At 37.3% G+C, this 27,726-nt stretch overlaps 2 protein-coding genes across 3 annotated transcripts; both read left to right on the top strand.

Moving 5' to 3' along the window:
* On the top strand, window positions 1–27,615 carry LOC147851197 (putative LRR receptor-like serine/threonine-protein kinase At1g51820). Of its 2 annotated transcripts, none has more exons than XM_087335878.1 (15): window positions 1–157; window positions 267–879; window positions 978–1,507; window positions 1,612–1,756; window positions 1,849–1,920; window positions 2,619–2,690; window positions 2,892–2,963; window positions 3,069–3,140; window positions 4,123–4,346; window positions 4,471–4,703; window positions 4,834–4,957; window positions 5,215–5,280; window positions 5,362–5,542; window positions 5,724–5,913; window positions 27,592–27,615. In XM_087335878.1, the coding sequence occupies exons 1-14, from the start codon at window positions 67–69 to the stop codon at window positions 5,896–5,898; spliced, it is 2,670 nt and encodes an 889-aa protein (XP_087192004.1). In that variant the 5' UTR covers window positions 1–66; the 3' UTR covers window positions 5,899–5,913; window positions 27,592–27,615. The 2 variants fall into 2 exon arrangements, with proteins under 2 accessions (XP_087192004.1, XP_087192003.1); XM_087335877.1 differs by lacking the exon at window positions 27,592–27,615 and adding an exon at window positions 5,946–6,617 and having other exon boundaries at window positions 5,724–5,862.
* LOC147851198 (putative LRR receptor-like serine/threonine-protein kinase At1g67720) lies at window positions 8,607–16,419 on the top strand. Its single transcript, XM_087335573.1, has 12 exons — window positions 8,607–9,693; window positions 9,785–9,869; window positions 10,062–10,133; window positions 10,262–10,330; window positions 11,060–11,131; window positions 12,821–13,041; window positions 13,196–13,410; window positions 14,952–15,075; window positions 15,430–15,495; window positions 15,580–15,757; window positions 15,932–16,067; window positions 16,158–16,419. Exons 1-12 carry the CDS (start codon window positions 8,607–8,609, stop codon window positions 16,410–16,412), a joined length of 2,580 nt encoding a protein of 859 aa, XP_087191699.1. The 3' UTR covers window positions 16,413–16,419.
* Window positions 27,616–27,726: the final 111 nt, after the last annotated feature.

Here is a 27,726-nt window from a genome sequence, read left to right on the forward strand (position 1 = left end):
TAGATCAAGTAAGTGCCTGCCCATCACCAATCAGAGTATAGAAGAAGCCTCCATTGTCTGTAGATCATGAATATCCTCCCCTTTCTGTGCTTGATTCTGGGCATCACTACTCTCCTTGCCACCCATGACCTCCACTTCACCCTGGCTCAACAATCAGGTGGGTATTCTACTCTAGAAAAACAATAAAGAATCCACTGATTTGTATGTAGGATCTGATCTGATCCGCTTAATACCATATGCTGAGTCCATTGTTTGATTTGTGCTAGGGTTCTTGAGCATCGATTGCGGGACATCCACGGCATCGAACTACACCAACCCTTCCAATACGATCCAATGGGCGCCGGACGCCGTGATTTGGCCGGAAATCGGAAGTTGGTCGGCCACCGCCAACGTGAGCCTGCCCACGTCGCTGACCGACCAGACACAGTATGGAACTCTGCGTTACTTCCCCACCAACAGGGCCTTGAACCAGAGCAAGTTCTGCTATAGCCTTCCGGCCAGTGCTGGCAGCTACTACTTGATTCGTGCCACCTTCTGGATGGGTTCCAAGGAGTTATACAACACCCTCGTAAGCGGGCAAATCAGGTTCCACGTGATCGTGGACAGTTATGAAGGCGTGGAGGTGGTCATTAACTTCCCTCAGAGCAATCCATGGTTCGAGGAGATGTACATCCCCACACAGAGTGGAAAGACGTCAGTGTCCGTGTGCCTCTCGGGAGCATCCGACAGCAGCGATGTGCCGTTCATAAACTCTCTGGAGTTGCGGCCTCTCCCATTGACGATGCATTCGGTGGAAACAATCAAGAGCACCAACTGCGCTCTGCGCACCGTGTGGCGAGAAGACACCGGGACGTCATCGGCAGATCCACCCATCCTAAGGTCAGTAGAATCACTTTAAAAGAATCATCCACTATCAGTCAGTCACTGCGAAGATTAATGAATTCCCACTCTATTATTACGAATCTCACGTGCAACAGGTATCCGAGCGACACCATCGATCGGTTCTGGTGGAGATTCGAGAACGCAGCAGACAATGCAAAGGGGACTAATGAAACTGTTAACGTGGACAACAACTTGATTGATCTTGTTCCAGAAGCCGTGATGCAAACCAATTACGAAGGAGACAATAAGGGATATACCTTCAACATAAGTTCTCGCCCAATATCGACCGCCGCTGCACTTAGCGGCACACACCGCTATTACGTGGGCCTGTGGTTGGTCGAGTTTGAGAATCTCCTACAAGATAACCTACGAGTGTTCAATATCACCATCAATGACAAACTCTTCGCCACTGGAATTGATCTTCATAAAGTGGCGAGCCCCGCCTACACAGCGGCTGAGGTCTACAGTCAAACAGATGAATCCTTAGGACCCTATGACGACAGCGTCATAATAAAAGCTATACCCCCACTAGTCTCGATTGATCACCCTACTCTTGCCGCAGGGGAAGTCCTGCAGCTCTTCGACAACGCCATTAATGCAACCACTCCCACCTTCTCCCCAGATGGTAGATAGATATATAAATTCTATATTTTTTTAGTTCATGCCACTCAAACATAGCTTCTCATCACTCTCCACACTTTCGTTTTGTTCCCATTTGCAATTCAACAGCTCTGGCCATACAAGATCTACTCACGAGTACGTTTCCCAGCTTAAGAAGCTTCGTCGGGGACCCATGCTTACCACAAGCATACAAGTATCCATGGATCGATTGCGCTTATTCCAGCAAGCTTCAACCAACCAGAGTAACTTCATTGTATGTACTATCTCATTTACCATTCTTTTGTTTTTTTGTTTCTGTCTGCATTAATAAAAGATAAGGTTATTAACTTGATAATATTCACGCAGATCTTTATCTAACTATAGCCTGGTGGGGAATGTTCCGAGCAGCATCAATAACGTGGATCAACTTATCAAACTGTAAGAAGATCTGGACTGCCCTAGAATAGTGAAATGAGAGAGACCAGGTCCTCCAAATAGGGAGGGGATTAATTGCTAGCTACAGTGCACAGATGGGGATAATGTCTACCTACCCAATTTAATGTAGTTAGGTGGCTAGTTGTAATCAATTCTTCTGTATATTCAAAAACTGGCCAAAAGCGATGGGATGAGTTGTCCAAAGATAAACATAGGCATGATAAAGTGAATGAGGATTAGCTTTTACTTTTCAATTGAGAAAATATACAGAAATTGAGAAAGACATAACAAACTTTTGTAGTGAATTAAGCCAATTTCTATATATTATCTCAATTGTAGTGAATGAGAAATTTATGAGAAAGACATAACAAACTTTTGCAGTGAATTAAGCCAACCCTGCCCCATTGCTAACTCCATACAGTAACAACTACTATTCGTCATCATTGAAATCCTGAATAGAGCTTATAACACATTATGAATGTTAACACTTTGCTTTGTAAACGATCATGAGCTTATAAGCACATGGATCGATTTCAGTACAACTTTTAGCCCAATCATTCCAAGGATACAGGTACAGGAGTGATATCCTGAGATTCCTTTCCATATTTGGCACAGTAGCTATATAAATACGTGATTTTGCAGTTGAGATAAGTTTTCCCTATTTGATTCGCTTGAAATCAACGTGATTTAATGTATTGTAGGGATTTAAGCAATAACAGTTTGAGCGGTACAATCCTGGATTCACTCTCGAATTTGCAGCAATTAACATACCTGTGAGTATCTCAGGGATCTAATAGTGCGAATATTTTGAAAAATGGTTCCATATTTTAAAATCATTTCCCAGTAATCTAGCAGGCAACATGCTTTTTTTCGGATGGATACCAGCATAAATAGAAGATATAAGAATTTATATAACTACATCTATGAGTACAAATTCTGAGTCATCATCCTGCATGCCCATTTCACAACTGTAGGGATTTAAGCAATAACAATTTGAGCGGACCAATCCCTGATTCAGTCTCGAATTGGACGAAACTAGCATACCTGTAAGTATCTCAACATCAATCTCGTTGGACTAGAACGCATGTCATACCTTGTATTACCTTCAATCTTGGATTCTAAAGTTTGATCATTTGAAAATGGTTTTCTAGTAATATAGCGAACAACAACTTCAGCGGGCTCATACCAGCAACACTCCTACAGAAAGAAGGTCTAATTCTTAGGTATATTACAGATCTTTTTATATATCTGTGAGCCATTGTACAGTAAAATGTAACCAAAATGCGGACTTGGAAAATCTGGAACTCATAGTTATCTTTTCCTTCGAGCGTTATAATCATATGAAGATATGTGCACAGTAATCAAATCATGTAGGGCGAATGAGTAAAATAAATGGGACCTTATTAAGAAGATCGAGTTAAAATTACCTTACTTTTGTTGTACAAGTACTTTATCATATGCAAAGAAGTTAATTGTCAATATGAAATGGTCGTCATAAGGTTTTATGGCACTGGGGCCCAAAGGTAATGACTTTACCCAGCGGCACAGGCACTGTTGGCCCAGAACAGTGATTTCCCACAGTGAAACTCAATAAATGAACATTTGCAGAAAGGAAGAGTTGGGGCCCACATTACATGTCCATTCAACCCCTCTTTCTGAATCAGCTTTTAATCATGGAAGCATATCCATGACATGGAGCTAGAGTCCAAGAGCAGTGATTGTTGAACAACTTTAGGGCATCTATATCTTATAATTGAGTACCTTTAGAAATCCTTTCTAGTCAAGCCACATTTATATTGAACATATCCCTAGCTAGAAGTACCTGAAGAGTTATTATGTGCATTGAAATGAACACTAAAGTATCCACCCTTAGCTTACTCTACATCCAAAATCCTAATTTTTACTCCAGACACTGATGAGAGTGAACTGATCTTTGCTGCTAATCCACTTCTAAAATATACCGTGCATAATTACTAGTCATTCCTATCTGCAATTTTCTCCAGATCTGAGCCTAGAAAGGATGAAAGGGCCATGAATATCATCTCAACGATGTTATTCATATAATTTTGGGAGCAAAAATTACATAATGCCCAAATTGTTATTCTCCCCAAATAAAATAAATGGGTGTATTATACATTAGTACCCTAAAAAATTGAAGTGATAACAAAAACAGAATTGCGTTTAACTGAAATATTGGATTTATAGGTATGACGGGAATAGCTTTTTATGTACAATTCAAAATGCTACCTGTGGTCCCCCATCCTCATCGAGCGACAAAAAAAGTAACGTCGGTTCGATTGTCGGAGGAACTGTTGGGGCATTCATATTGTTTGGGATCATATTAGGACTTTTAGGGTTCTGGAAATGGAGAAAAGATCGTGTAAAAGCCCAAAATGAGATTGAGATATTACAAACTAAGATTACTACAGGTACACCTAAAACTTATTGAACCTGTTTAAGTTTTATTTCGGGTTAAGATGCTTGAAATGGTTTTGAATCATTCTTCAAGTCAGGTTTTGAATGGAAATCAGAGTCATTTTATTCCATGTGCAGGCGATATTGAGGAGGAAGGACTTATAAGGAATGACGAGATCAAGAGTGCCACCAATATTGCCCACAGATTCACCGCTCAACAGATCAAAACTGCCACAAATGATTACTTGGAGGTCCTTGGTGAAGGTGGTTTTGGTCCAGTATATAAGGGAAATCTTCCAACTGGTGAAGATGTAGCTATTAAGATTCTATCGAATGCCTCCCAACAAGGAGCACAAGAATTTCTCAACGAGGTATGTGTATTTACTTTGTTTTGGTTGAAACCTAAGGATTGATCCTTATAATTTACTATGTTTTTTAAATTAGCCCTTGCTTTCTTTCCTCAAACGCTGTCTAAATTTCTTTTGTTTTCGATATTTGTAGGTCACTCTACTCTCTCGTGTTCACCACAAGAATCTCGTCGGATTTGTGGGCTATTCAATTGACAAATCACTAGTGCTGGTTTATGAGTTTATGTCAAATGGTTCACTGCATGACGCCCTTTCCAGTAAGATAACCCATCCTTTGTGTCATAATACTTTCAATTCCCCCAATCTTTGAGCCTAAAATACTCTATATATTGGCTTCCATCATATTAAGAGTCAGACACTATATATTTCACATCATATGCATGGTATAATTAAAACTAGAAATAATCGTCATGTACATATTTAAAATGAAATCAAGTGTATAATAGTAATCACTTAATTAAGGCCGCTTCTACATTTCATAACGTTTGTTTTGTTGTTTACTCATTAATAAAAGGGAAAAAATCGTCGGTAACTCTGTCATGGCTCCAGAGATTACAAATTTTGTCGGATGCAGCACAAGGTAATGAAATTAATAACATTTTATTTTTATACCATTAGTTTTTCGTCTTGTGTGTTGAAAACAATGTCTTTTATAATGTAGGACTTGCATATCTACATGATGGATGTAACATCATCCATCGAGATGTGAAGAGCAGCAATATCTTACTATCCAGCAACCTAGAAGGGAAAATGTCTGATTTTGGAATATCCAAAATCACATCCCATGATCCTAGTAATGCAGCAACAAGGATTGTTGGTACTATGGGATATCTAGATCCAGAGTAAGTACTTCTTAAACTATAGATAATTGCTAAAGTTAATTAGAAATAGTTATCTTAAAATGCTACCCAAAACCAAAACATTATACTGGTTTAAGAAAAATATATTTTATCATATTGGCAGTGTAAGGCTATGTATGACAAAGTTTTAATGATCTTTGATTTTTCAATTTTTGTAACATAGGTATGCATCCACAATGGTGTTGACAGAGAAGGTGGACATATATAGCTTTGGGGTGGTTATCTTTGAAACCATATGTGGGCAAGTACCTGTGATGAAAGATCCAAAACAGAGACATAGAGACATCCACCTTGTTGAATGGGTAATCCACTCACAAAATAATGCTAGAATCAAATAGAAATTCGCGAGAGTTGTTAAAACTTAATTCCTTTTTGAATTTCTCAGGCAAGACCCTCATACGAGCAAGGAATGATCCAAGAAGTTGTCGATGATCGGCTTAAAGATGAATACAATTTGTCATCTGTTTGGAAAGTGGCAGAGGTTGCCATGGCCTGCGTCCAAAGGGATGGAATAAACAGACCTACAATGTACACCGTTTGCAGTGAGCTACGTGAAGCCATAAAAATAGAATCAGCTTCTGACGCCTCACCAATTACCACCGGAGAAGTTTCTTCCTTACATATAAATGTCCAAGCTCGATGAGGAACAATATGGATGAGTACCCAAATTTAGATTTATATGCAGAATAAAGCTGGCAGTGCATAACAATCTATGAGATAAATACGCAAGTGTTTGTCTTCAACATACAAGTACATATTGTGGTCTCAAATGTACTATATTTAATATAGAGCCAGATCATGATTTTCTAAGCCAATAATTTGCAAAACTAGATGATCCACCACTGTTGAATGTATGTTGTATATTAGACTGTAGTCTTCTCCAGATTTCTCACCTTGATTTTGCTACAAATTTATTAGGTCAGTATATCTATGCATAATTATTTGTTTGATTAAAAGGTAGTTGATGATAGAGATCGAAAAGTCAATGCTTCCCCATTGTGCTTTACCATGTAATGCCCAGTCTTTCACAATGTAATTATATCCCATCAATATAAGTTGGGTTAATAGAACTATTCTTTTGATGTTCAAATGGGTTTTATTTTCCTAAAATGAATTCTACTTTAATTTTCAGTAGATCTCAGTGCTCACCATAAAATGTGTTCAGTTGGTTAATCTTCATGATCATGGGGACATATATTATACTAATAATATGCTTGTTTCCTGAATATAGCATTAAATGAATGTAGGATTAATTATGATGATACTAGGATTAATTTCTATAGCATGTTTTGCGCAATAATTAATCTAAAAGCATGTCCCCTCCAGATCCAAGTAGTTTTAGACTTGATTACATAATCATTTCCTTGAAGCTTTAATTTATAGACCAATTGTGCAAGAGGTTAATCGATATCCTCTAGTACCAATAATTAATTATAATAATTTTAGCAACATTTACAGCATTGATATGAAGGGATTCCACATCCATCCAAACAACTTAAACTTTGTTTTATGTGACACTAGTTCAATACTACCCAATAAATAAAATTCTTTTGACCCGGTTTCTCTCCTACACCAATTATTACGGGAAACATTCTAATCGCATAGTCTAGCCTTGTCAAATTGTTGCGATAAAATGGTTTTCGTTGACCTTCTCTTTAAACATCCTAATATTTGATATCTCCTTATGGTTATTTGTCGTTATCTATATCATAAAGTTTTGAATCTTTTTAAACCATCGATTTATATTCTTTTCTCATTTTCTTTTGATTTGTTTACTTCGTTTTAGCTAATTTGTTTTAATATAACCCCCACAAAGTACTTAGCTTTTGACATGTTGAGATCTAACTTTTAAGAGCGAGCTTCAAACTTGTTTGTTGGTGCAGCCTTTCTTAAGAAATCAACCTGCACACAAGTCTTAATTTGTAGAGAGGCATGGACTTTTAGAGCAAGCTTCATTACTTTGTTAGTAGAACCTTTCTTAAGAAAACAACCCATTTAGGATTGGTAGATAATACAAACTTTATTCTTAAGTCTATTCTCGATGGTGAAACTAATAACTCTATCATGAAATGGTATTTGAAATCCGCACTTTTTGTGCTTCTAATTCTTACACAAGTAGATTCAGTTGTGTCATGGCAATGGCTTAATTAGCAACACCATCATTTTCGAACCTCACCACAAAGTCATAATCTAATTTGTAGTGTTTTAAGTCTTATTTGCACGCTTGATGGAATAAGATCATATGTAGCTCTTGTAGGATGAAATGGTACTATATGTAGGAGTCTGTCATGGGACAATCAGTGCCATGAATGCAAAGAAAGAAAGAGTGGGGTCATTATATAAAAAGCAGAATCATAGTATGTAAGATGCACTATAGACATGGCCCTTGCTTTTAAGGCCTTCCTTCCTTTATTTTGTCAAACGTCTTATAGAAATTAGTTGATTTATTGTCAACCTTCTTAATAGTTGAAGAACCTACTTTTAGATCTTTTTGAAAATTAATTTTTTTGTGTAGACTTTGATTTTAAATAGAGCAATAAATAAATAAATATTTATTTATTTATTTATTTAATATATATATATATATATATGCATGCATCCATACACGCAACATAGAGTTGACTCTCATCAAATTGTATTATTTATCAATTAGGTGCTTTTCCTCTCTGCATCATTCATCCCCAAGCAGAAGAAGCAGAATGGCGGCGGCGCTGGCTTGTGGCCGCCTTACCAATGGTTGTATGTGGATCATGAATATCCCCATTGTGTCCCTGCAGATCCTGTTTGTCAATCACCTCCTCCACTACACCCTGGCTCAACAATCCGGTGTGCCTCTTCGATTTTTGTATGTTGGATCTGATCTACTTCATATCATATTGCTGAAATGGTTGCATTTGTGCTAGGGTTCTTGAGCATCGATTGCGGGTCCTCGGCTGCCGCCAACTACACGAACCCTGCCACTACGATCCAATGGTGGCCAGACACCATGATTTGGCCGGAAATCGGAAATTGGTCGGCCACTGCTAGCGTGAGCCCGCCCGAGTCCATGGCCGACCAGACCCAATATGCCACTCTGCGCTATTTCCCCACCCAACAACACAAGGCCCTGAACCACAGCAAGTTCTGCTACACCCTGCCCGCCATAGCCGACAACTACTACTTGATCCGTGCCTCCTTTTGGATGGGCCCGAAGGAATTGTACCCTACTAGAGTCAGCTGGCAGATCCGGTTTCGTGTGATTGTGGACACTTATGAAGGGATAGAGGTCATCATTAACTTTCCTCAGAGCAATCCATGGTTCGAAGAGATGTACATCCCCGCACGCAGTGGAAGGTCATCAGTTTCGGTATGCCTCTCGGCTGCATCCGACAGCAGTGACATGCCATTCATAAACTCTGTGGAGTTGCGTCCTCTCCCGTCCACAATGAAGCCGGTGGAGATGATCAAGAACACAAACTACACGCTGCGCACTGTCTGGCGAGAGGACTCCGGTGCCTATTCCGAAGTTCCGCCGATCCTAAGGTCACTAATTATCGATGAAATGATGCGCGAGTTTAAGCAGCTGCGAAGATTAATTTATGCCTGCATTCTATGTCTTGTGCTCTCCAGGTATCCGAAGGACACCATCGATAGGTTCTGGTGGAAACTCGATAATTCTGTCTTATATGTATACCAGACTATTCAATCGGTGGCTATGGAGGATTCTTATGATTTTCCTCCAGAGGCAGCGATGCAAAGCAATTTCATCAACCGCACTATCGTCGTCAATCCAAGTGCTCGAGCATCATCCAATGTGTTGACGGTTAAAACACTCCGTGGAAGCCACTACTATTTCATGGTGTTATGGTTTGTTGAGTTCAGTGCAAATGTTAACGCCTCTGGACAGAGAGTGTTCGATGTCGCCATCAATGGGGAGGTCTTTGAGAAAGCTATCGACATATACGATCGGGTCGGTCCCTACAGAGCTCTTGAGGTCTATAGTTTGACAGATAGGCCATTGGGGCCTTATGTAGACCAATTTGTAATTGAGGTTCATAATTCATCCACCTCTAATTACTATCCTAGCTTGGCTGCAGTTGAGATCTTGCAGCTGTTCGACAACCCCATGAACACCACCACCTCCTCGGCTGATGGTCCGTCGCCCTAATCCAATTAATTTTCCGCTCCGTAAACTAAATGCCACTCATCGATAACTCCTTCATTGTGCATATAATTTGATTGCAGTTCTGGCTATACAAGATTTGGTTACAAGCAGCCTGCCAGCATTACAAAGATTTATGGGGGACCCATGCTTACCGCTTCGATACAAGTACTCATGGATCGATTGTGATCATTCAAACCAAAATCTACCGGCTAGAGTAACATCTATGTGCGTGTGTGATTCATTATAAACATCTATGTGCAAATCCACATGTCGATCACAAGCCCTCATCATTGATTGTGATAAATGATGTGCGTATTAACTTGATTCGATGTGTTTTGTTTGATATAATTCATGCAGCTCCTTATCTAACTATAGTCTAGTAGGGACTCTTGCAAGCAGCATCAACAACTTGGATCAACTTGTCACACTGTAAGACCACTTTTATTTCTGATAATTATAGTGTTAATTGATAGTAGAAACATAATCACTTCACTGACTGCTATGGAGGTGAAATTATACATTGGAAACATATATATTATTGATTCTGGTGTGCACAGCGTGTTGAGTGACAATGCCTTGCAAGGGCCTTTGCCGAGCTTCAATAATTTGGTGAATCTTCAAACCTTGTAAGTTATTTGTGTTCTCTCTGCTGAAGTACTACATAGAATTAAGTAAAAGCATTTCACTACCTCATGAATATACAGTATGTTGTTGGGAAAGGGTGCCCAAATACCGATTGACAACCAAAATACACATTAACGCAAATAGATGGGCATGATTGTTCTAAGAGATACAAATCTATGGCAAATCCAAGAAATTTAGCTCATTAGGAAGCAGTAAATTGAATTTTGAGATATCTACCAGGCACCATAGAGAAATCTCACGCATATAACATACAAACGCACAAACATTTCTATTCCATTACATGAGAACTAACATTTCTACTTCTCCAAATCATCAGACTTCATTTTGTGTAGTCACACACTTCTCCAAGCCCTTATATAAGTTCCTCAAGAAATCTTGTGTATTTTGTGTATAATTGGGCTTGGACGGTTCACAATACGAAAATCTAATTCGACTTTCACTCTTGTGTATCTTATTTACTTCAGAAAAAACTAAGCAGCAGCAATTTTCAAGAAGTGGAATTATTGACACATTTATATCTATTAACACTAATAGAGACTATGAGATTTATTTTGTAACTTTAACAAAGAAAATGGTGACTTATTAATTTCATGTGATGCCCCATCAAATACATTGTAGGGATTTAAGCAATAACAGATTTATTTTGTAACTTTAACAAAGAAAATGGTGACTTATTAATTCCATGTGATGCCCCATCAAATACATTGTAGGGATTTAAGCAATAACAGTTTCAGTGGTGAAATACCTGATGCATTGTCAAATTTGCCGAAACTAACATACCTGTAAGTATCTCTATCTTGAGTTTTCTCTATCCAAATATCAATATATATTGCATTTATCTGCCTAAGGTTTTATTTACTTTTATGATCAACTTAAGATATTACAACGTTTTAAAGCGACTTTTAATAACTTGGTAAACAGAAAATATCAATTTACACTTTAATCTACCAATGTTTTTGTTTACTATCACGAACGGCGTAATATATTACAATGCTTTATAATGACTTTCCAGTAACCTAGAAAACAACAAGTTTTACGGAACGATACCAACAACACTACTGCAAAAAAACGGTCTTGATTTCAGGTATATTACTATTAAGATCTTTGTGAGTCAAAGAGAATATTATGTCATTATATATAAACATGAAAAATTGTTAACTCGCATTTATGCTTCTAGTCTACATTATAAAAAAATCTAATCTTAAACCAAAATTATACATTGCTAGTGAATATGCATAGTAAAACATACTGAGTGAAACATGGTGAATCCTAAGGTGACATAATAGAAATATCGTTGTCATGTGCATGTAAATCCATTGGATGTGAAGTTGTAGTAGTAAGTATTTGCCACAATGAGATATTCATTTTACAAATCGTATATATAATCAAGCAAAAGGGAGAAAAAATTCAAACAAATTGCTATCCTTCATTAAACTTTCTCTAGATATGCTTTGCAAGATAAAACCATGTAGAACATGTGGTGGGGAATATGTGTTTGAGTAATGCTATACACATAGAATGATGTGGTGTTTTGGAGTTGTTTTTTTATGTTGTTTCATCTACACATTGTTTTCCTTTGACATGCAAGATGTCTTGTAAGATATGAGTTGTAAATGATTCCTTTGTACATTCTTAACTAATGGAAGTAGATGTTTTTGGAAAAAAAAAAAAAAAACCATGTAGAACATAAAACATTAAAACAGTTGCTTTATTGAGCCTACTATTTGTTATCCTTTATTATATTGAACATTAGCTCTCTTATTTGATCAAATTCTAGAGGTACTCATCACAAACTCTTAAGTTTCACTCGACATCTAACCTCAAGAGTGGTTATTGAATATGTGCTCATAGGTAATTGATGTGGGTGGCACAATATTTGACCCACCACTTTGTCCATGATCATGGGGTCTAGAGCTTGCATGTTACATAACACAAACCTTTGATGTGTTGCAAAAACAAAGTATTAAATAAACCCATATAAGTAAAGCTTATATTGGTCTAGTCACTAGTGTTGAAGGAATTTGAAAATTGCAACTAGAACCCATATAAGTAAAGGTTATATTGGTCTACTCAGAAGTGTTGAAGGAATTTGAAAATTGCAACTAGGTTTAAAAACCTCAATTGTGATTTTTGTTGGTTTTGGAATTTCCGATTTGTGTTGAAATGTGTCAAACTTTCCGATGGAGTTTAGACTTGTTCTACGACCTGTTTGTCCAAAACCGTTGGGATTAACTACACATTATAATAAACTACAATGAAGTAAGCATTAGATTGCAATGTAACCAAACTATATAATATGTAATTGTATCAAAGATGGAAATGTTGGAATTTTGAGATGACCAAATTTTAGTAGGGCACAATTTATGTAGCAAACAACAAACATGCATTTCAATATGGTCAGCTTTGCTTAAATTCACAAAGACAAAGGCAAAGGAAAGCATTAATGTTAAGTTTGAAATTTTGATTTTCAGATACGAGGGTAATAAAAATTTAGTATTGGAGGGGAAGGGGAAAAACATTCGTTTGATTATCGGAGCCAGTGTTGGTGCAATACTACTATTTATTATTTTAGCATCAACATTTCTCTACATTGTGGTGTGGAGAAAGGTTCAAACAAATAATTCAGAGGAAACACAAGTAGTTCAACCTCCAATTCATGCCCAATCTTCATCTGCTTATCAAGACCCTAATGGTATATTGCTTAATTGTCCTGAAGAGAATGTAATTCATTTTCTTGGCATCAAATGCTTGGTTTGCGTTTCTGCTTTATGCTTACAATAAATCTTCAATAATACCTGCAAAATCCATTTCCACAAAAGCTAATATCGCTCAATTTTTATCTACAGGCAATGTTAAGAAAGAAGAACTTATTAAAGCGACTAATGTCGCCAAAGAATTTACGTTTGAGGAGATCAAAACTGTGACAAATAACTTCTCGGAAATCCTCGGTCAAGGTGGTTTCGGTTCGGTATATAAGGGATATCTTTCGGCAGGTTTAGATGTAGCCATTAAAATATTATCTCACGCCTCAGAACAGGGGCCGCAAGAATTTCTGAATGAGGTATTTAATGTCTGTTAAACTATATGTATGTAATTTCTTATGGGGAAACCAGTTACAAAATATAGTTTTGTACAATGGATGAAATTAGACTATTTTTATGCGTGTTTGACGTGCCTGCACAGACACATAGACTTTGTTAGACTACATTAAGGTGTGAAATATGACCTATATGAGACCAAAACTGAATCATTTTCACAATAGGATGTGGAAATTAGTGGTGACTCCAGATGTCTGAATAGAAAGAAAACTTGAATATCTTTATGAGATCTAGAGCTCGTGTATAGGGGGGCTAATACTAACCCATGGTACCTGAGTGCTCAAGTTTTCTCGATGTGTTTCTCCTTCTTAAGAAGAAATATTCATACTTGGGACGTAAAAATTCTTAATTTGTGAATAAGGCATATTACACATATGAGCTCAACCTTTCTAGGTGGGTGTTCTCTTTAGTGTGATTCTCAAGTCAACATTTCTCTAAATATGTCATTGTAGCTTTCATGAATCACAAATAGTATTGTATGTGGAGCTTGTAAAAAGCAAGTCATATTGATCCTCTACTAGCCCTCTCATGTGCCTTGCATGCCTTGATATTTGTTGCCATAATGCAACTTGAATACCGAGCTTGGTTGATTAGTGCAAAAGTGTGCCAGGACTATGCTAGAGTTTGTACACATGTAAGTAATAAGATACGGTTGAATGTGGTCAAGAGCACCACCGAATCAAAGCAATCTAAATGAAGAAACGTAAATCCCAGTATAAGATAGCCTTAAGTAACAAAAACATTTGTTTGTGCAATATGCTTACATATAACATTCATAGCCTTTGATGTCCACTCCAATCAATAATTCTCTCTAGATATACTCCCAAGAGGTTTCCAAACATGAAACCCTATAAGGAGTTGCAAAGAGAGAGTAAAAACACCAAATTGGTTGGAATGTTCATAGGCGCAACCAAATTCGCAAAAACAAGATGTAATCTACCATACAAATAATGTAATTGAAAACAAAAAAATACATCATTAGGTCGTAAATGAGTGTTTACAACTTTGAAGACACAAATTGAAGTATCTATTCCTGAACGTGATATCCTTTAAAACAATTAATTTTTATGCTTAATTGACTAATCATAATCATATCCTTTAGTTAGGATGCTTCAAAACACTCAACACAATTGCACTAATGTTAACCCCGTTTACCTTGTCTCCTATTGCATCATATTTCATTCTTGTCACCATGACTAACATTATATAAATGTGTATTGGCTAGCTTCTTTAGCATTATCACATTGGCCTACATTGGATATATGTTTACTAAATAAACTTTATTTTTCAGAATATTATCAAGAAATAGGCTCAAAAACTAAAATATTGAACTTGGTCGAAGGGTGACTTCCTGATTTATGTATAAGCCTCCTTGTATGGTCTCTATGTAATAATCCTTCCTAACTAATGGGAAAGTAGCTTCATTTTGGGGAAAAAAAACTTATGATTGGAAACTTTAATAAATTGTGTTGTTTGAAATGCTTCTTTATTTTGTTAACTTTAGGTTACTCTTTTGTCTCGTGTTCACCACAAGAACCTCGTCGGATTTGTGGGATATTCCATCGAGCAATCTCTCATATTGGTTTATGAATTTATGTCAAATGGTTCATTACATGATGCCCTATCTAGTAAGATAATCCATGAGTTATTTATGTATCTAGATTTGTCTTGGGATTTAGTTTAAAACATTTAATTTGTAAATTATGCTAAGATTTAATATACAATCCTTACCATGTACCTATTGATAAAAAATAAACACACTAAATCGATGAAAAATCAATTGCTTCATTCACTAATATTAGGATGTTTTAGAGTGTTATTGATTTATGATAAGGGAAATGTTCGCAACTTTATAAGAATCTCTAAAATGCACTTGATTCTATTTATAGACATATTAGAAAGAATAATATTACTATATTTGGCTTAATCGCCTCTGTAAGGCTCCATTGACATTTATTATTTGCTTGTTTAATGGTTAAAAGGAAGAAACACATCACCAAATCTTTCATGGCGTCAAAGATTACAAATTTTGTTTGATGCTGCGCAAGGTAATAAGTTTTTTAAATAGTATATTATTTTAACACCCATTTTGTTTCCATATTATTATGTTGAAATCTCTTTTTATAATGTAGGACTTGCTTATCTACACCATGGATGTAACATTATTCATAGAGATGTGAAGAGTAGCAATATTTTATTATCTCAAAATCTAGAAGGGAAGATGTCTGATTTTGGAATATCAAGGATCACTCCCAGTGACACAAATCCTCTAACAAGGGTGATTGGTACCGTCGGATACCTAGATCCAACGTAAGTTTTTGTGTTCTTAAATCTTATCATTCATCAATAAAGTAATTTTAAATATCATTCATAACTGTATTTAGATGAATTTTCCTTATATCATTATGGGTTTTTAAAGCCTTATTCAAGATGCTAACAATGTTCATGGGTAAATTTTATAATTTATACTATTTATTTCCATAGGTATGCATACACCTCAAAACTGACAGAGAAGGCTGATATATATAGCTTTGGTGTGGTTCTTCTAGAAACTATATGTGGACTACCTCCTATCATCAAAGATAAAACACAGAATATTGACATCCATATAGTTGAATGGGTATGATTGCTAAAAAATCAAGAAATTATGTTAGAATAACATATTATATAAATTGAAAGAATTATATGTTAAAATGTTCTTATTGCATAGGTAAAAACCTCGTATGAAAATGGAAAGATTGAAGAAGTTGTTGATAAACAACTTGATAATGAATATAATGTGTCATCAATATGGAAAGTAGCAGAGATTGCAATGTCTTGTGTCCAGTTTGAAGCAATAAAAAGACCTACAATGGCTAATATTTGTAATGACTTAGCTGAAGCTGTAAGAATGGGAGAGAATTATGAATTCTCACAAAATGTAATTGGAGAAACTCAATCATATTCAAATGTGAAACCTCGATGACGAATTATGTGCAGTAGCAAGTTTTCTATTTACATGTATATAATCGACCAAAACATAAAATTTATTCTGTTACTTTAAGTCCGCAGTATTCAGGCCATTTTGTACTTCAACATTAAAAACTATCTATGTTTGAGAAAAACAAAAATAGGTTTGATGTGATATTAAAACATATTATTAACCTTTTATAATACATGCTTTGATTTATTGTATTAAACTAGTAAGATCACAAATATTGAAGACTTAAGCTTTGTTCCATTTAAATATAGGTTGTTCCATTTACATTTCTTTGTTCAAATCACCATGGAGGAATACCATTTTACGGAAACAAAGGGTTTCCATTTTCATCATTACTACAAAAATCTCATCAAAATCGAAGCCATTGTCTTGTCAAGAACCCTTTGAAACATTTTTGCTTGATGTTGATGAACCAAATCAGATGTCTGGTTGAGTTAGAAGACCCACTCCCACTATAGTGTTTGTTTATTCTTCCGTACTAGGACCAAGTTTGAAGTTTTGTTTTCTCGAATTTATTTCATCTCTAACTCCATAGCTAGTTACCAATTAGCAGTTGTTGTCATTGCTTCTTGGTACTAAGTTGAAGGTTCATTAGCACATGTGTGGAAAATGTCAAATGATTACTATTCTTGAAAGTGGATGAGATGGTCTCTAGGATGTGCATGGTAAGATTGGGCTCATTGGATCATCACTACTTATCTCTTTTGTAGCATTATGGGTGACAACTGTTGTTGGTATGATTTGAAGTGCATGCTCATATACTTGCTGAGTAGATAATCAAGTATGTTGAGTTGGGCCGTTAAGAGTAGCAATTAGATAGGCATAGGGAACCCATTAAAGTTCGATAAGGAGTTTAATTGCTTTTTGCATTATCTAACCATTAAAGACAATGCTTGAACATCAACCAATTTGTCTTGTCTAGAGGTCTTATAGTCGATGACCAATGTTGTGATTGGAACAATAACCAAGAAAGATGTGCTTTCGGCAAAAAGATTCCAACTTTCTTCTCTCATCCTTAGGCACAAGGGCCCTAAATATCTGCAACTTTTTCTTGTCGGGATATTTTTCGATACAAATCTCTTGTAGGATCTTGAAGTTCAGGATTCTACTCGGCAAAATGTTAATTATATGCACTACATTGAGTAGAACCTCTAGCTAGAAACCATATGATAGACTAGAATACTTTAGATTCTCCTGAATAACTTCATTCATCTATTTAGCAATTCCATTTTGCTATTGAATTACATATCTCCTCTATTATTAGGTCGTAGGCATTTCATCTTTTGATCTGTCTCATTTCTCAAGCATTGCAAGGTAGTCTTGAAAGAGGGCTGAAGGCATTGTTTTTTATTCTCATAAGATAGGCATACACCTTCCTAAGATCATCATCAATGAACGCGATGAGCTAAGAGGCACGAAAAAACTGATACGGCATGAGGTCTATATGTCACATCAATTTTGATTCTCTTGGTGTGTTTCCCGGATGAGATGAGGATGCATGTTACTGTATTGACAATGCTCACAAAACTAATGGTCATAATAGGAGAGTTGAGGAATGCATCCAGCCTCATATACTAGATGCATGATGTTGATCTTGCTCAAGTGTTTTGTCTTGTCGGAGAAGCATTTCATCAACATTAGAAGCTGGCCATTCCTTTCTTCAAACTCATTAAACATAGATGTTACACTCTATTCTAAAAACTCTACGCATTTAATGAGGTCCCAATGGGTCATACATCTTGCATTGTCAAGGGTGAAGTTCACAAGCAAAGCCCATGTGAGTTACACCCAAGTCATGTGGGTGGCCTTTCTTTTTGAAATCCAAGCTTGCAACATGGTCAACAACACAACATCCAAAGAATGTAACAAATTTTGCTTCCAAAAGGCCTTTGCAAAGCATTTCACATTTGCAAACCTCGAGGAACTTAAAGGTGTTCCTTTGGTTTATTGACTTATAACTTTTATGATGTTATTAATCTCTTTTCGTAGGCCCGTCCTATCATCTCTTGTGCACGATCAACAGTCGGCATGCATAAGTTAGGCAAAATGGCCACATGGTTTTGAAACATAGGAGGATTTGTTTTGCATCAAAAAGATATTACATTAGTATTAATAAATCACCCATTAGTCAAATCACTCCATCTTATAAATAAATAAAAGCAAATAAATTATACCTTGATCCCATGTGGCATGAAACTTGCATTGTTGCAATCTATTGAGTGTCATGTTTTATCTTATCCAAACAACCTCTTAGATTATATATAGTTTCTTTGATTGTCAGAGGAAGCATTTTTTGTCATATTTTGAAGTTCTTTCAAGCACCCTTCCTTGCAAATATACCAAATCATAATGCTACTTACCAGTTGCCATGTTTTAAATTTACGAATCACTACTTTTTGGATTCACTCGTATATTTGTTTTTTGCATCTAAATATGTTATACAGAAACATAATTCATCGTAGCATTGCCCCTCATGTACACATCGCTTGAGGTCGCTATTAAGATTCTTAAAATCCTTTTCTATATTTCCATTGCAACAACACAACTCCACAAACAATGCTTATTGGTCTTCCTTGGATGTCTACATTCACACCTTCACTCACAAATTGGTACAACTCTACAAATTGGCTCATATTTCATGATCAATATACTCGAATTGGTCACCTTCTTACTTTTTTTGGCTTTTTTCTCAATGTTTTTTATGTAACATTACATTTAAAAATGGGTGATTTTCGCCTACTTTTGCAGAACTATACCTTAGTTTTTAGGTTTACATTGTTTATTTTTAAGTTTTTTGATATACCATTGTGTTATTACTTGTTGTTTTCAATGAATCACAACAGAAGGTCCCATCCTTCAAATTGGCGATTCCCTCCTCAATAAAAAAACCTTCTGACACCATGCCCAAGCCTGACTCACGAAAAACGTTTATTGAGTCAGGAGGTGTTGGGCTTCAAACACTTTAGGCAAAAAGAGTAGTGGGGAGCCTCGCCTGAAGAGCTACCCTCATGTCGAGTGGACATTAATCTATACCGAGGAAGAGGAAGATTTTCTCCTTATTTTTTCAAAATCTTAAGGTGAGGGCAAGTTGCAGGTGGGGAAGACCTTCATCTATGACCATTTAAAGAACATTGAATACGAGGACAATAACTCATCGAACATCTTGTTCGATGTTGATAGCTCGGTGGGGATGCGCAGAGTCAGGATAGATGAACAAAATTCCGTAACTAAATCCTCCCACTCGAAAGCTTTGAAAAAAAGTGTTCAAACCAAAAATAATTGGATTGTTGCTTTGCACCCTCATATTAAGGGAGAGTTGATGGTCGCGCAAGCAACCACACCACCAAAGTCTGACAATAAATCAAAACCGGAACATAAGAAGTACAAGAAAAAGCATCAACCTGAGGAGGACGAGCCCGAGGTACTTGAGTTTGTGGAAGATGAGGAGGAAGATACTGAGCTCAAAGTTATTCCTCCAAGGGGGCCACATTGCATCGGGTATACTCACCTCAGACCAAAATCGGATCAGAGAAAAATTGTAAAGACAAAGCTTGTCCGTAAAGGACAACTATTTCACTTGTCGATCTCCTCTATTCAGAGGCCACCCATTGATCTTGTAACAGGAAGACGAGCTCTAGAAATAAGAGAGCCACATTCAGTGCATGTAGAAAACTTAAAAAGTAAAATGAAAATAAATCCACATGCCACTGTAGTGCCATTCTTAGTAATGGTAGACCCTGATTAATGCCCAACTGTTGCTGACTTTAAGTACAGTTCGGCTGATGACTACACATACTACGTGATTGGAGGATCCCACTTTGCTGAAGCAAACTAAAAAGTGAGACATGGATGAGGGTAGAAAACTAAAAATAATTAAAATGAAACAGATCAAGTGTACAATAATAATCACTTAATTAAGGCCGCTTCTACATTTTATAACATTTGTTTTGAGGTTTACTCATTAATGAAAGGGAAAAAATCGTCGGTCACTCTGTCATGGCTGCAGATATTAAATTTTTTTTCGGATGCAACACAAGGTAATGAAATTAATAACATTTACTTTTAATACCATTGTTTTTCGTCTTGTGTTTGAAAACAATGTCTTTTATAATGTAGGCCTTGCCTATGTACATGATGGATGTAACATCATCCATCGAGAGGTGAAGAGCAGCAATACATTATTATCGAGCAATCTAGAAGGGAAAATGTCTTATTTGGGAATATAAAAAATCATATCGAATGATCTTAGTAATGCAGCAACAAGGATTGTTGGTACTATGGGATATCTAGATCCAGAGTAAGTACTTCTTAAACTATAGATAATTGCTAAAGTTAATTAGAAATGGTTATCTTAAAATAAAGGACCTAAAACAAGCTCCTAGACTTTGGTACAAAAAGTTTGACTCTGTAATGTTGAACCATGGGTATAATAGAACAAACACAGACCATTGTGTGTTTGTTAAGAAATTCCCAGATGGGGATTTTGTCATTTTGCTCTTGTATGTTCATGATATGTTGATCGTTGGTTAAGACACCAACAAGATCTTTTGCCATGAAAGACTTCGAACCAGCCAAGCAAATCCTTCGGATGAAGATAACCAGGGACAGGGCAAGCAAAAGACTTTGGTTGTCTCAAGAAAAGTACATTGAGAAGGTACTTGAGAGATTCAACATGGCTAAGAGTAAGCCAGTCAACCCTCCACTCGCGGGCCACTTTAAACTTACTAAAGCTCAATGCCCTACGAGTGATGAAGAGCAAGAAGGAATGAAACAAATCCCATATGCCTCTGCACTCGGTAGTTTAATGTATGCTATGGTATGCACGAGGCCGGACATCGCTCACGCAATTGGTGTAGTGAGCCGTTTTCTCTCGTACCCTGGAAAAGATCATTGGGAAGCAGTGAAATGGATCCTATGATATCTTAGGGGTACCCCAAGAGTCTGTCTAAAATTTGGTGAGAACCAAACTATATTAGATGGATATACAGATGCTGATATGGCTGGTGATGTTGACTCCAAAAAGTCTACATCTGGTTACCTAATGATCTTTACAGGGGGAGCGGTCTCTTGGCAATCGAGATTGCAAAAATAGGTGGCATTATCCACAACGGGGGATGAGTATATTTCTACCACAAAAGCTAGTAAGGAATTGTTATGGCTAAAGAAATTCCTACAAGAGTTGGGGCTGACCCACACACGGTACATTTTGTATTGTGATAGCCAAAGTGCTATCCACTTAAGCAACAATTCTTCATTTCACTCTAAGTCAAAGCACATAATTTGATGTTAGATACCATTGGATTAGAGATGTGCTTGAAGAAAAGAAAATGCACATGGAGAAGATACATACCAATGAGAATGGCTCTTACATGATGACTAAAAGTTTGTGAAGGGAGAAGCTTGAAGTTTGCAAACAAAAGGCAAACTTGGTTGTGCCCCCCACTTGAGACGGAGGGGGAGAATTTTTGGGGCTTGTCCACTCAAGTGGAGCCCACAACATTGAGTCAGTTGAACGCTGAATAAGCTTAAGGAAAGTTATAATTAGTTGTATTTACATATATATATATATATGTATGTATGTATGTATGTATGTATGCCTTTTTTCTTTTTTGTATGTTTTTTTGGGTGTGTGTCTTTTTTGTGTGTTTGTGTGTGAACATAGATATAAACGTTGGACTACAAGAAGACAAAAGCTGAAAAATAGAAAAATAAGAAAGGAGAGACAGCGTGACTTGTTTGTAGAGAGAAAAACAGAGAACGAAAAAACAGATTTTCTGAGAGAAAACAGAGAGTGAAAAACAGAGCGTGTTACAGAGAAAAACTTCACATGAGTGAACAGAACTAAGGCTGGAAAAACAGAGATTCGAGAAGAAGAGGTGTGTGACAAAAAAACACAACAAAGCTTCTGCAACAAAACAGAAACAAGTGTGAGAGCTCGAGAACAGGGTGATCGAGAGCGAGGATTCGTTGCAAGTGTAAAGACGGAGATCTAGCGAGGTGTTGTCTGGACTACCCAAAAGAGTCACAACAACTCTTCTGTCCACTTGTAACAAGTTTATTTGTTCTGTGTTTTTGGTTATTTTTTCTGTTGTTTATCCTATCTGGTAGGGTGAATATTGTATCCAAGGCGGTAGCCTTGAAATATATGTGCATATCTCTAGAGTAAGCTTTCAAGGCTGTCAACACCTTGTATACTCAGAAAATAGTGAATTAGTTTCGAAACCTAAGGTTCCCGTGGTTTTTCCCAAATTTGGGGTTTTCCACGTTAAATCTCTGTGTACTCTCTTATTTCGTCTTGTGGTTTCATATATTGTTTATCAAGTGTGAATTGTGTTTGAAAGTTTAAATTATCCCAATTCCGCTCCATATTCCCAACAAGTGGTATCAAAGTGAGGTTCATACCTCCGCAAAGACTTGGAATATGGATGAATCATTAGGTGGGCTGATTAAACTGACGGGATCCAACTACCCCATTTGGAAGTCCAAAATGAGGGACATGTTGGTATGTAAGGACATGTGGTTGTCCGTACTACATGGTCAACCAACAAGATGTATCTATGTAAGAACATAGATACACTATCCTAGGATGCCATGCATCTAAGGACATCTGCATACATCCGATGTTTTATAGACATGAGTCTATATAACAATTTCTGTGATGAAACCAAAGCACACAAGTTATGGAGAAAAATCGAGAGTATGTTTCAGACCCAAAATGCTTTGAATAGAGTCTCTGTGTTTAGGAAACTTGTAAGACTTAGGTATCAAGATGGATCCAGTATGGCAGAGCATCTTAATATGTTTCAAGGACTTATAAGTCAAACTGTCTCTCTAGATATACCTCTAGAAAATGAGGTGTTGACCTTGTTATTGTTAGGCTCTCTCCTAGATAGTGGGGAAACCCTTGTTGTGACGCTTGGGACTGCAACGCAACAAAAGGACCAAACATTGAACATGCTTAAGTCGAATCTTCTACATGAAGAAGCACGACGAAAGGAGCAGGACTCCAACTTTGACCATAAAGTCTTAGTCATAGAAAACAACTCCTCTAGAGGAAGAAACCATGCTAGGGGTCCACAAAATCATAGAAATAATTCTAAGGGGAGGTCAGAAAGATTTTTCATGTCGTTATGGTGGTGGTCCAAACCATTATGAGAGAGATTGTTGGAAGAAAAAGAAAGACCAAAAGAAAGGAACCACCGATAATAAGAGCAATGACCTCACTACAGCCACTTGTGATGGCAACATTGTCATTGCTTGTGATGACGTGTGTGTGAGCTTAGCATGCCAACAAACTGATTGGATTATTGACTCGTGAGCCTCGTATCACATCACTCCATACCGAGAGATGTTCTCATCATATGCCGGTGGTGACTTTGGCAAAGTAAAAATGGCTAACCACGGCATAACAAAGGTTGTTGGCATAGGAAATATAATTCTAACCACGAACACGAGTTGCAAACTAGTATTAAATGACGTTAAGCATGTACCGGACATTCGGCTGAATATTATTTCAGCCGATAAGCTTGATGATGAGGGTTACACAAATTCCTTCAGTGAAGGAAAATGGAAGCTCATCAAAGGCTCGCTAGTATTAGCAAGATGCCTAAAAGAGAATTCCCTCTATGTAATGCATGCTATGGTGTCCAGTGGAGAGGTGAATGTCGCCGATAAGGAAGTTCCTATTGAACTGCGGCACAAGAGACTTGGGCACATGAGTCAAAAAGAATTCGAGGTGCTAGCTAGAAAGAACATCCTACCTATGATAAGAGGTATGCACTTAGAATCTTGTGTTGATTTCTTGGCCGGCAAACAACACAGAGTTGCCTTTTAGCACCTACCCCCCAAAAGAAAATTTCATCCATTGGAATTGGTGCACACGGACTTGTGCTATATGAAAGATAGAACTCTTGGGGGAGCATTGTACTTTGCCACGTTTATCGATGACTTCTTGAGGAAGTTGTGGTGTTTTGCATTAAAGACTAAAGATCAAGTGTTTGAAATCTTTAGGAACTTTCATGTAAGTGTGGAAAGAGAAACAAGAAGAAAGCTTAAATGTATCCGTTCCGATAACGGCGGTGAATATTAGGGACAATTTGAGGAATATTGTCGTGAGCATGGTATTAGATTAGAGAGAAGTTTCCCGAAAACACCTCAACACAATGGCGTGGCTGACAGGATGAATAGGACAATTTGTGAGTGGATAAGATGCATGCTATCCCACTGAAAATTACCGAAATCTTTTTGGGGTTAAGCAATGAGGACTGTCGTTGACCTCATAAACCTGTCCCCATCAATCCCGTTGGGTGGTGATGTACCCGAGAGGGTTTGGACAGGTAAGGAGGTGTCATACAAACACTTAAGAGTGTTTGGTTGCAAGGCTTATGTCCACATCCCAAAAGATGAAAGATCCAAGCTTGATGACAAATGCAAACCATGCATATTTTTGGGATACGGCCATGAGGAATTCGGCTATAGAATTTATGACCTAGTAGAGAAGAAGGTCATTAGAAGCAGGGATGTGGTATTCCTTGAGGATCAGACCTTACAAGATCCGGAGCCGAATGAAATGCCGAATCTCACCCCTGATTTTTCAGTCACCGAACACCCAATGCCTGCCCCAGACACACAAGGTCATGGGGGAGATACCGAGGAGTATGATGATACGGATGATGATGCAGCCGACAATGATGATGGGCAAAATCATGACCATCATACTCTAGGTGACATTTCAGCAGCACCTCCGGAAGAGGAAGAGGTTAGAAGGTCTATGAGACAAAGAAGACCTTGAAGACCTTCTACTAGATACAGCCCACATGAATATGGAGGAGAGCCAAAAAGCATTAGAGAAACTATGGCAAATGATCATGAGGAATGGCTTGACGCCATGAATGATGAGATGAAGTCTTTGCAAGACAATCACACTTATGATCTTGTAAAGTTGCCTAAGGGCAAGAGAGTGTGGAAAAACAAATGGGTTTACAGGCTCAAGACTGAGGAACATTGCTCACAGCTAAGATACAAGGCAAGATTGGTTGTGAAGGGGTTCAACCAGAAAAAGGGAATTGATTTCGAGGAGATTTTCTCACTAGTCGTGAAGATGTCCTTGATCAGAGTTGTACTTGGGATCGCAACCAGTCTCGATCTAGAAATCGAGCAACTTGATGTAAAAACCGCCTTCCTCTATGGCGATTTGCAAGAAGAGATTTACATGGATCAACCCAAAGGGTTTGGAGTCAAAGGTAAGGAAAACCTAGTATGCAAGTTAAAGAAGAGCTTGTATGGCCTAAAACAAGCTCCTAGACTTTGGTACAAAAAGTTTGACTCCTTTATGTTGAACCATGGGTATAATAGAACAAACACAGACCATTGTGTGTTTGTTAAGAAATTCCCAGATGGGGATTTTGTCATTTTGCTCTTATATGTTGATGATATGTTGATCGTTGGTCAAGACACCAACAAGAACTTAGCTAAGCTCAATGCCCTACGAGTGATGAAGAGCAAGAAGGAATGAAACAAATCTCATATGCCTCTGCACTCGGTAGTTTAATGTATGCTATGGTATGCACGAGGCCGGACATTGCTCACGCAATTGGTGTAGTGAGCCGTTTTCTCTCGAACCCCGGAAAAGATCATTGGGAAGTAGTGAAATGGATCCTATGATATATGAGGGGTACCTCAAGAGTTTGTCTAAAATTTGGTGAGAACCAAACTATATTAGATGGATATACAGATGCTGATATGGCTGGTGATGTTGACTCCAAAAAGTCTACATCTGGTTAGCTAATGATCTTTACAGGGGGAGCGGTCTCTTGGCAATCGAGATTGCAAAAATGTGTGGCATTATCCACAACGGAGGCTGAGTATAAAGCTAGTAAGGAATTGTTATGGCTAAAGAAATTCCTACAAGAGTTGGGGCTGACCCAAGCATGGTACATTTTGTATTGTGATAGCGAAAGTGCTATCCACTTAAGCAACAATTCTTCCTTTCACTCTAAGTCAAATCACATTGATGTTAGATACCATTGGATTAGAGATGTGCTTGAAGAAAAGAAAATGCACATTGAGAAGATACATACCAATGAGAATGGCTCTTACATGATGACTAAAAGTTTGTGAAGGGAGAAGCTTGAAGTTTGCAAACAAAAGGCAAAATTGGTTGTGCCCCACACTTGAGACGAAGGGGGAGAATTTTTGGGGCTTGTCCACTCAAGTGGAGCCCACAACATTGAGTCGGTTGAACGCCGAATAAGCTTAAGGAAAGTTATAATTAGTTGTATTTACATATATATATATATATGTATGTATGTATGTATGTATGTATGTATGTATGTATGTATGCCTTTTTTCTTTTTTGTATGTTTTTTTGGGTGTGTGTCTTTTTTGTGTGTTTGTGTGTGAACATAGATATAAACGTTGGACTACAAGAAGACAAAAGCTGAAAAAAAGAAAAAAAAAGAAAGGAGAGACAGCGTGACTTGTTTGTAGAGAGAAAAACAGAGAACGAAAAAACAGATTTTCTGAGAGAAAACAGAGAGTGAAAAACAAAGCGCGTTACAGAGAAAAACTTCACATGAGTGAACAGAACTAAGGCTGGAAAAACAGAGATTCGAGAAGAAGAGGTGTGTGACAAAAAAACACAACAAAGCTTCTGCAACAAAACAGAAACAAGTGTGAGAGCTCGAGAACAGGGTGATCGAGAGCGAGGATTCGTTGCAAGTGTAAAGACGGAGATCTAGCGAGGTGTTGTCTGGACTACCCAAAAGAGTCACAACAACTCTTCTGTCCACTTGTAACAAGTTTATTTGTTCTGTGTTTTTGGTTATTTTTTCTGTTGTTTATCCTATCTGGTAGGGTGAATATTGTATCCAAGGCGGTAGCCTTGAAATATATGTGCATATCTCTAGAGTAAGCTTTCAAGGCTGTCAACACCTTGTATACTCAGAAAATAGTGAATTAGTTTCGAAACCTAAGGTTCCCGTGGTTTTTCCCAATTTGGGGTTTTCCACGTTAAATCTCTGTGTACTCTCTTATTTCGTCTTGTGGTTTCATATATTGTTTATCAAGTGTGAATTGTGTTTGAAAGTTTAAATTATCCCAATTCCGCTCCATATTCCCAACAATCGATTCCGAAAATAATATTAGAATCAAATAGAAATTCAAGAGTTGTTAAACTTAATTCCTTTTTGAATTTCTTAGGCAAGACCCTCATAAGGGCAAGGTATGATCCAAGAAGGGTTCGATGATCAACTTAAAGATTAATATAATTTGTCATCTATTTGGAAAGTTGCAGAGGTTG

Source organism: Azolla caroliniana, unplaced genomic scaffold (assembly GCF_043228905.1).
Source record: "Azolla caroliniana isolate FFs.n. ecotype wild unplaced genomic scaffold, voAzoCaro1.0.p SCAF_20, whole genome shotgun sequence".
Lineage (NCBI taxonomy): Eukaryota > Viridiplantae > Streptophyta > Polypodiopsida > Salviniales > Salviniaceae > Azolla > Azolla caroliniana.

Bases quoted from the DNA above. Each gene is read 5' to 3' on its own strand.
- LOC147851197 (XM_087335877.1), top strand. From the start codon at position 67: ATGAATATCCTCCCCTTTCTGTGCTTGATTCTGGGCATCACTACTCTC. The intron at 1,757-1,848 runs GTATGTACTATC...ATATTCACGCAG, and splicing joins CCAACCAGAGTAACTTCATT to ATCTTTATCTAACTATAGCC. The intron at 5,281-5,361 runs GTAATGAAATTA...TTTATAATGTAG, and splicing joins TTTGTCGGATGCAGCACAAG to GACTTGCATATCTACATGAT.
- LOC147851198 (XM_087335573.1), top strand. From the start codon at position 8,607: ATGGCCGACCAGACCCAATATGCCACTCTGCGCTATTTCCCCACCCAA. The intron at 10,134-10,261 runs GTAAGACCACTT...TGGTGTGCACAG, and splicing joins TTGGATCAACTTGTCACACT to CGTGTTGAGTGACAATGCCT. The intron at 15,758-15,931 runs GTAAGTTTTTGT...TTATTTCCATAG, and splicing joins GTCGGATACCTAGATCCAAC to GTATGCATACACCTCAAAAC.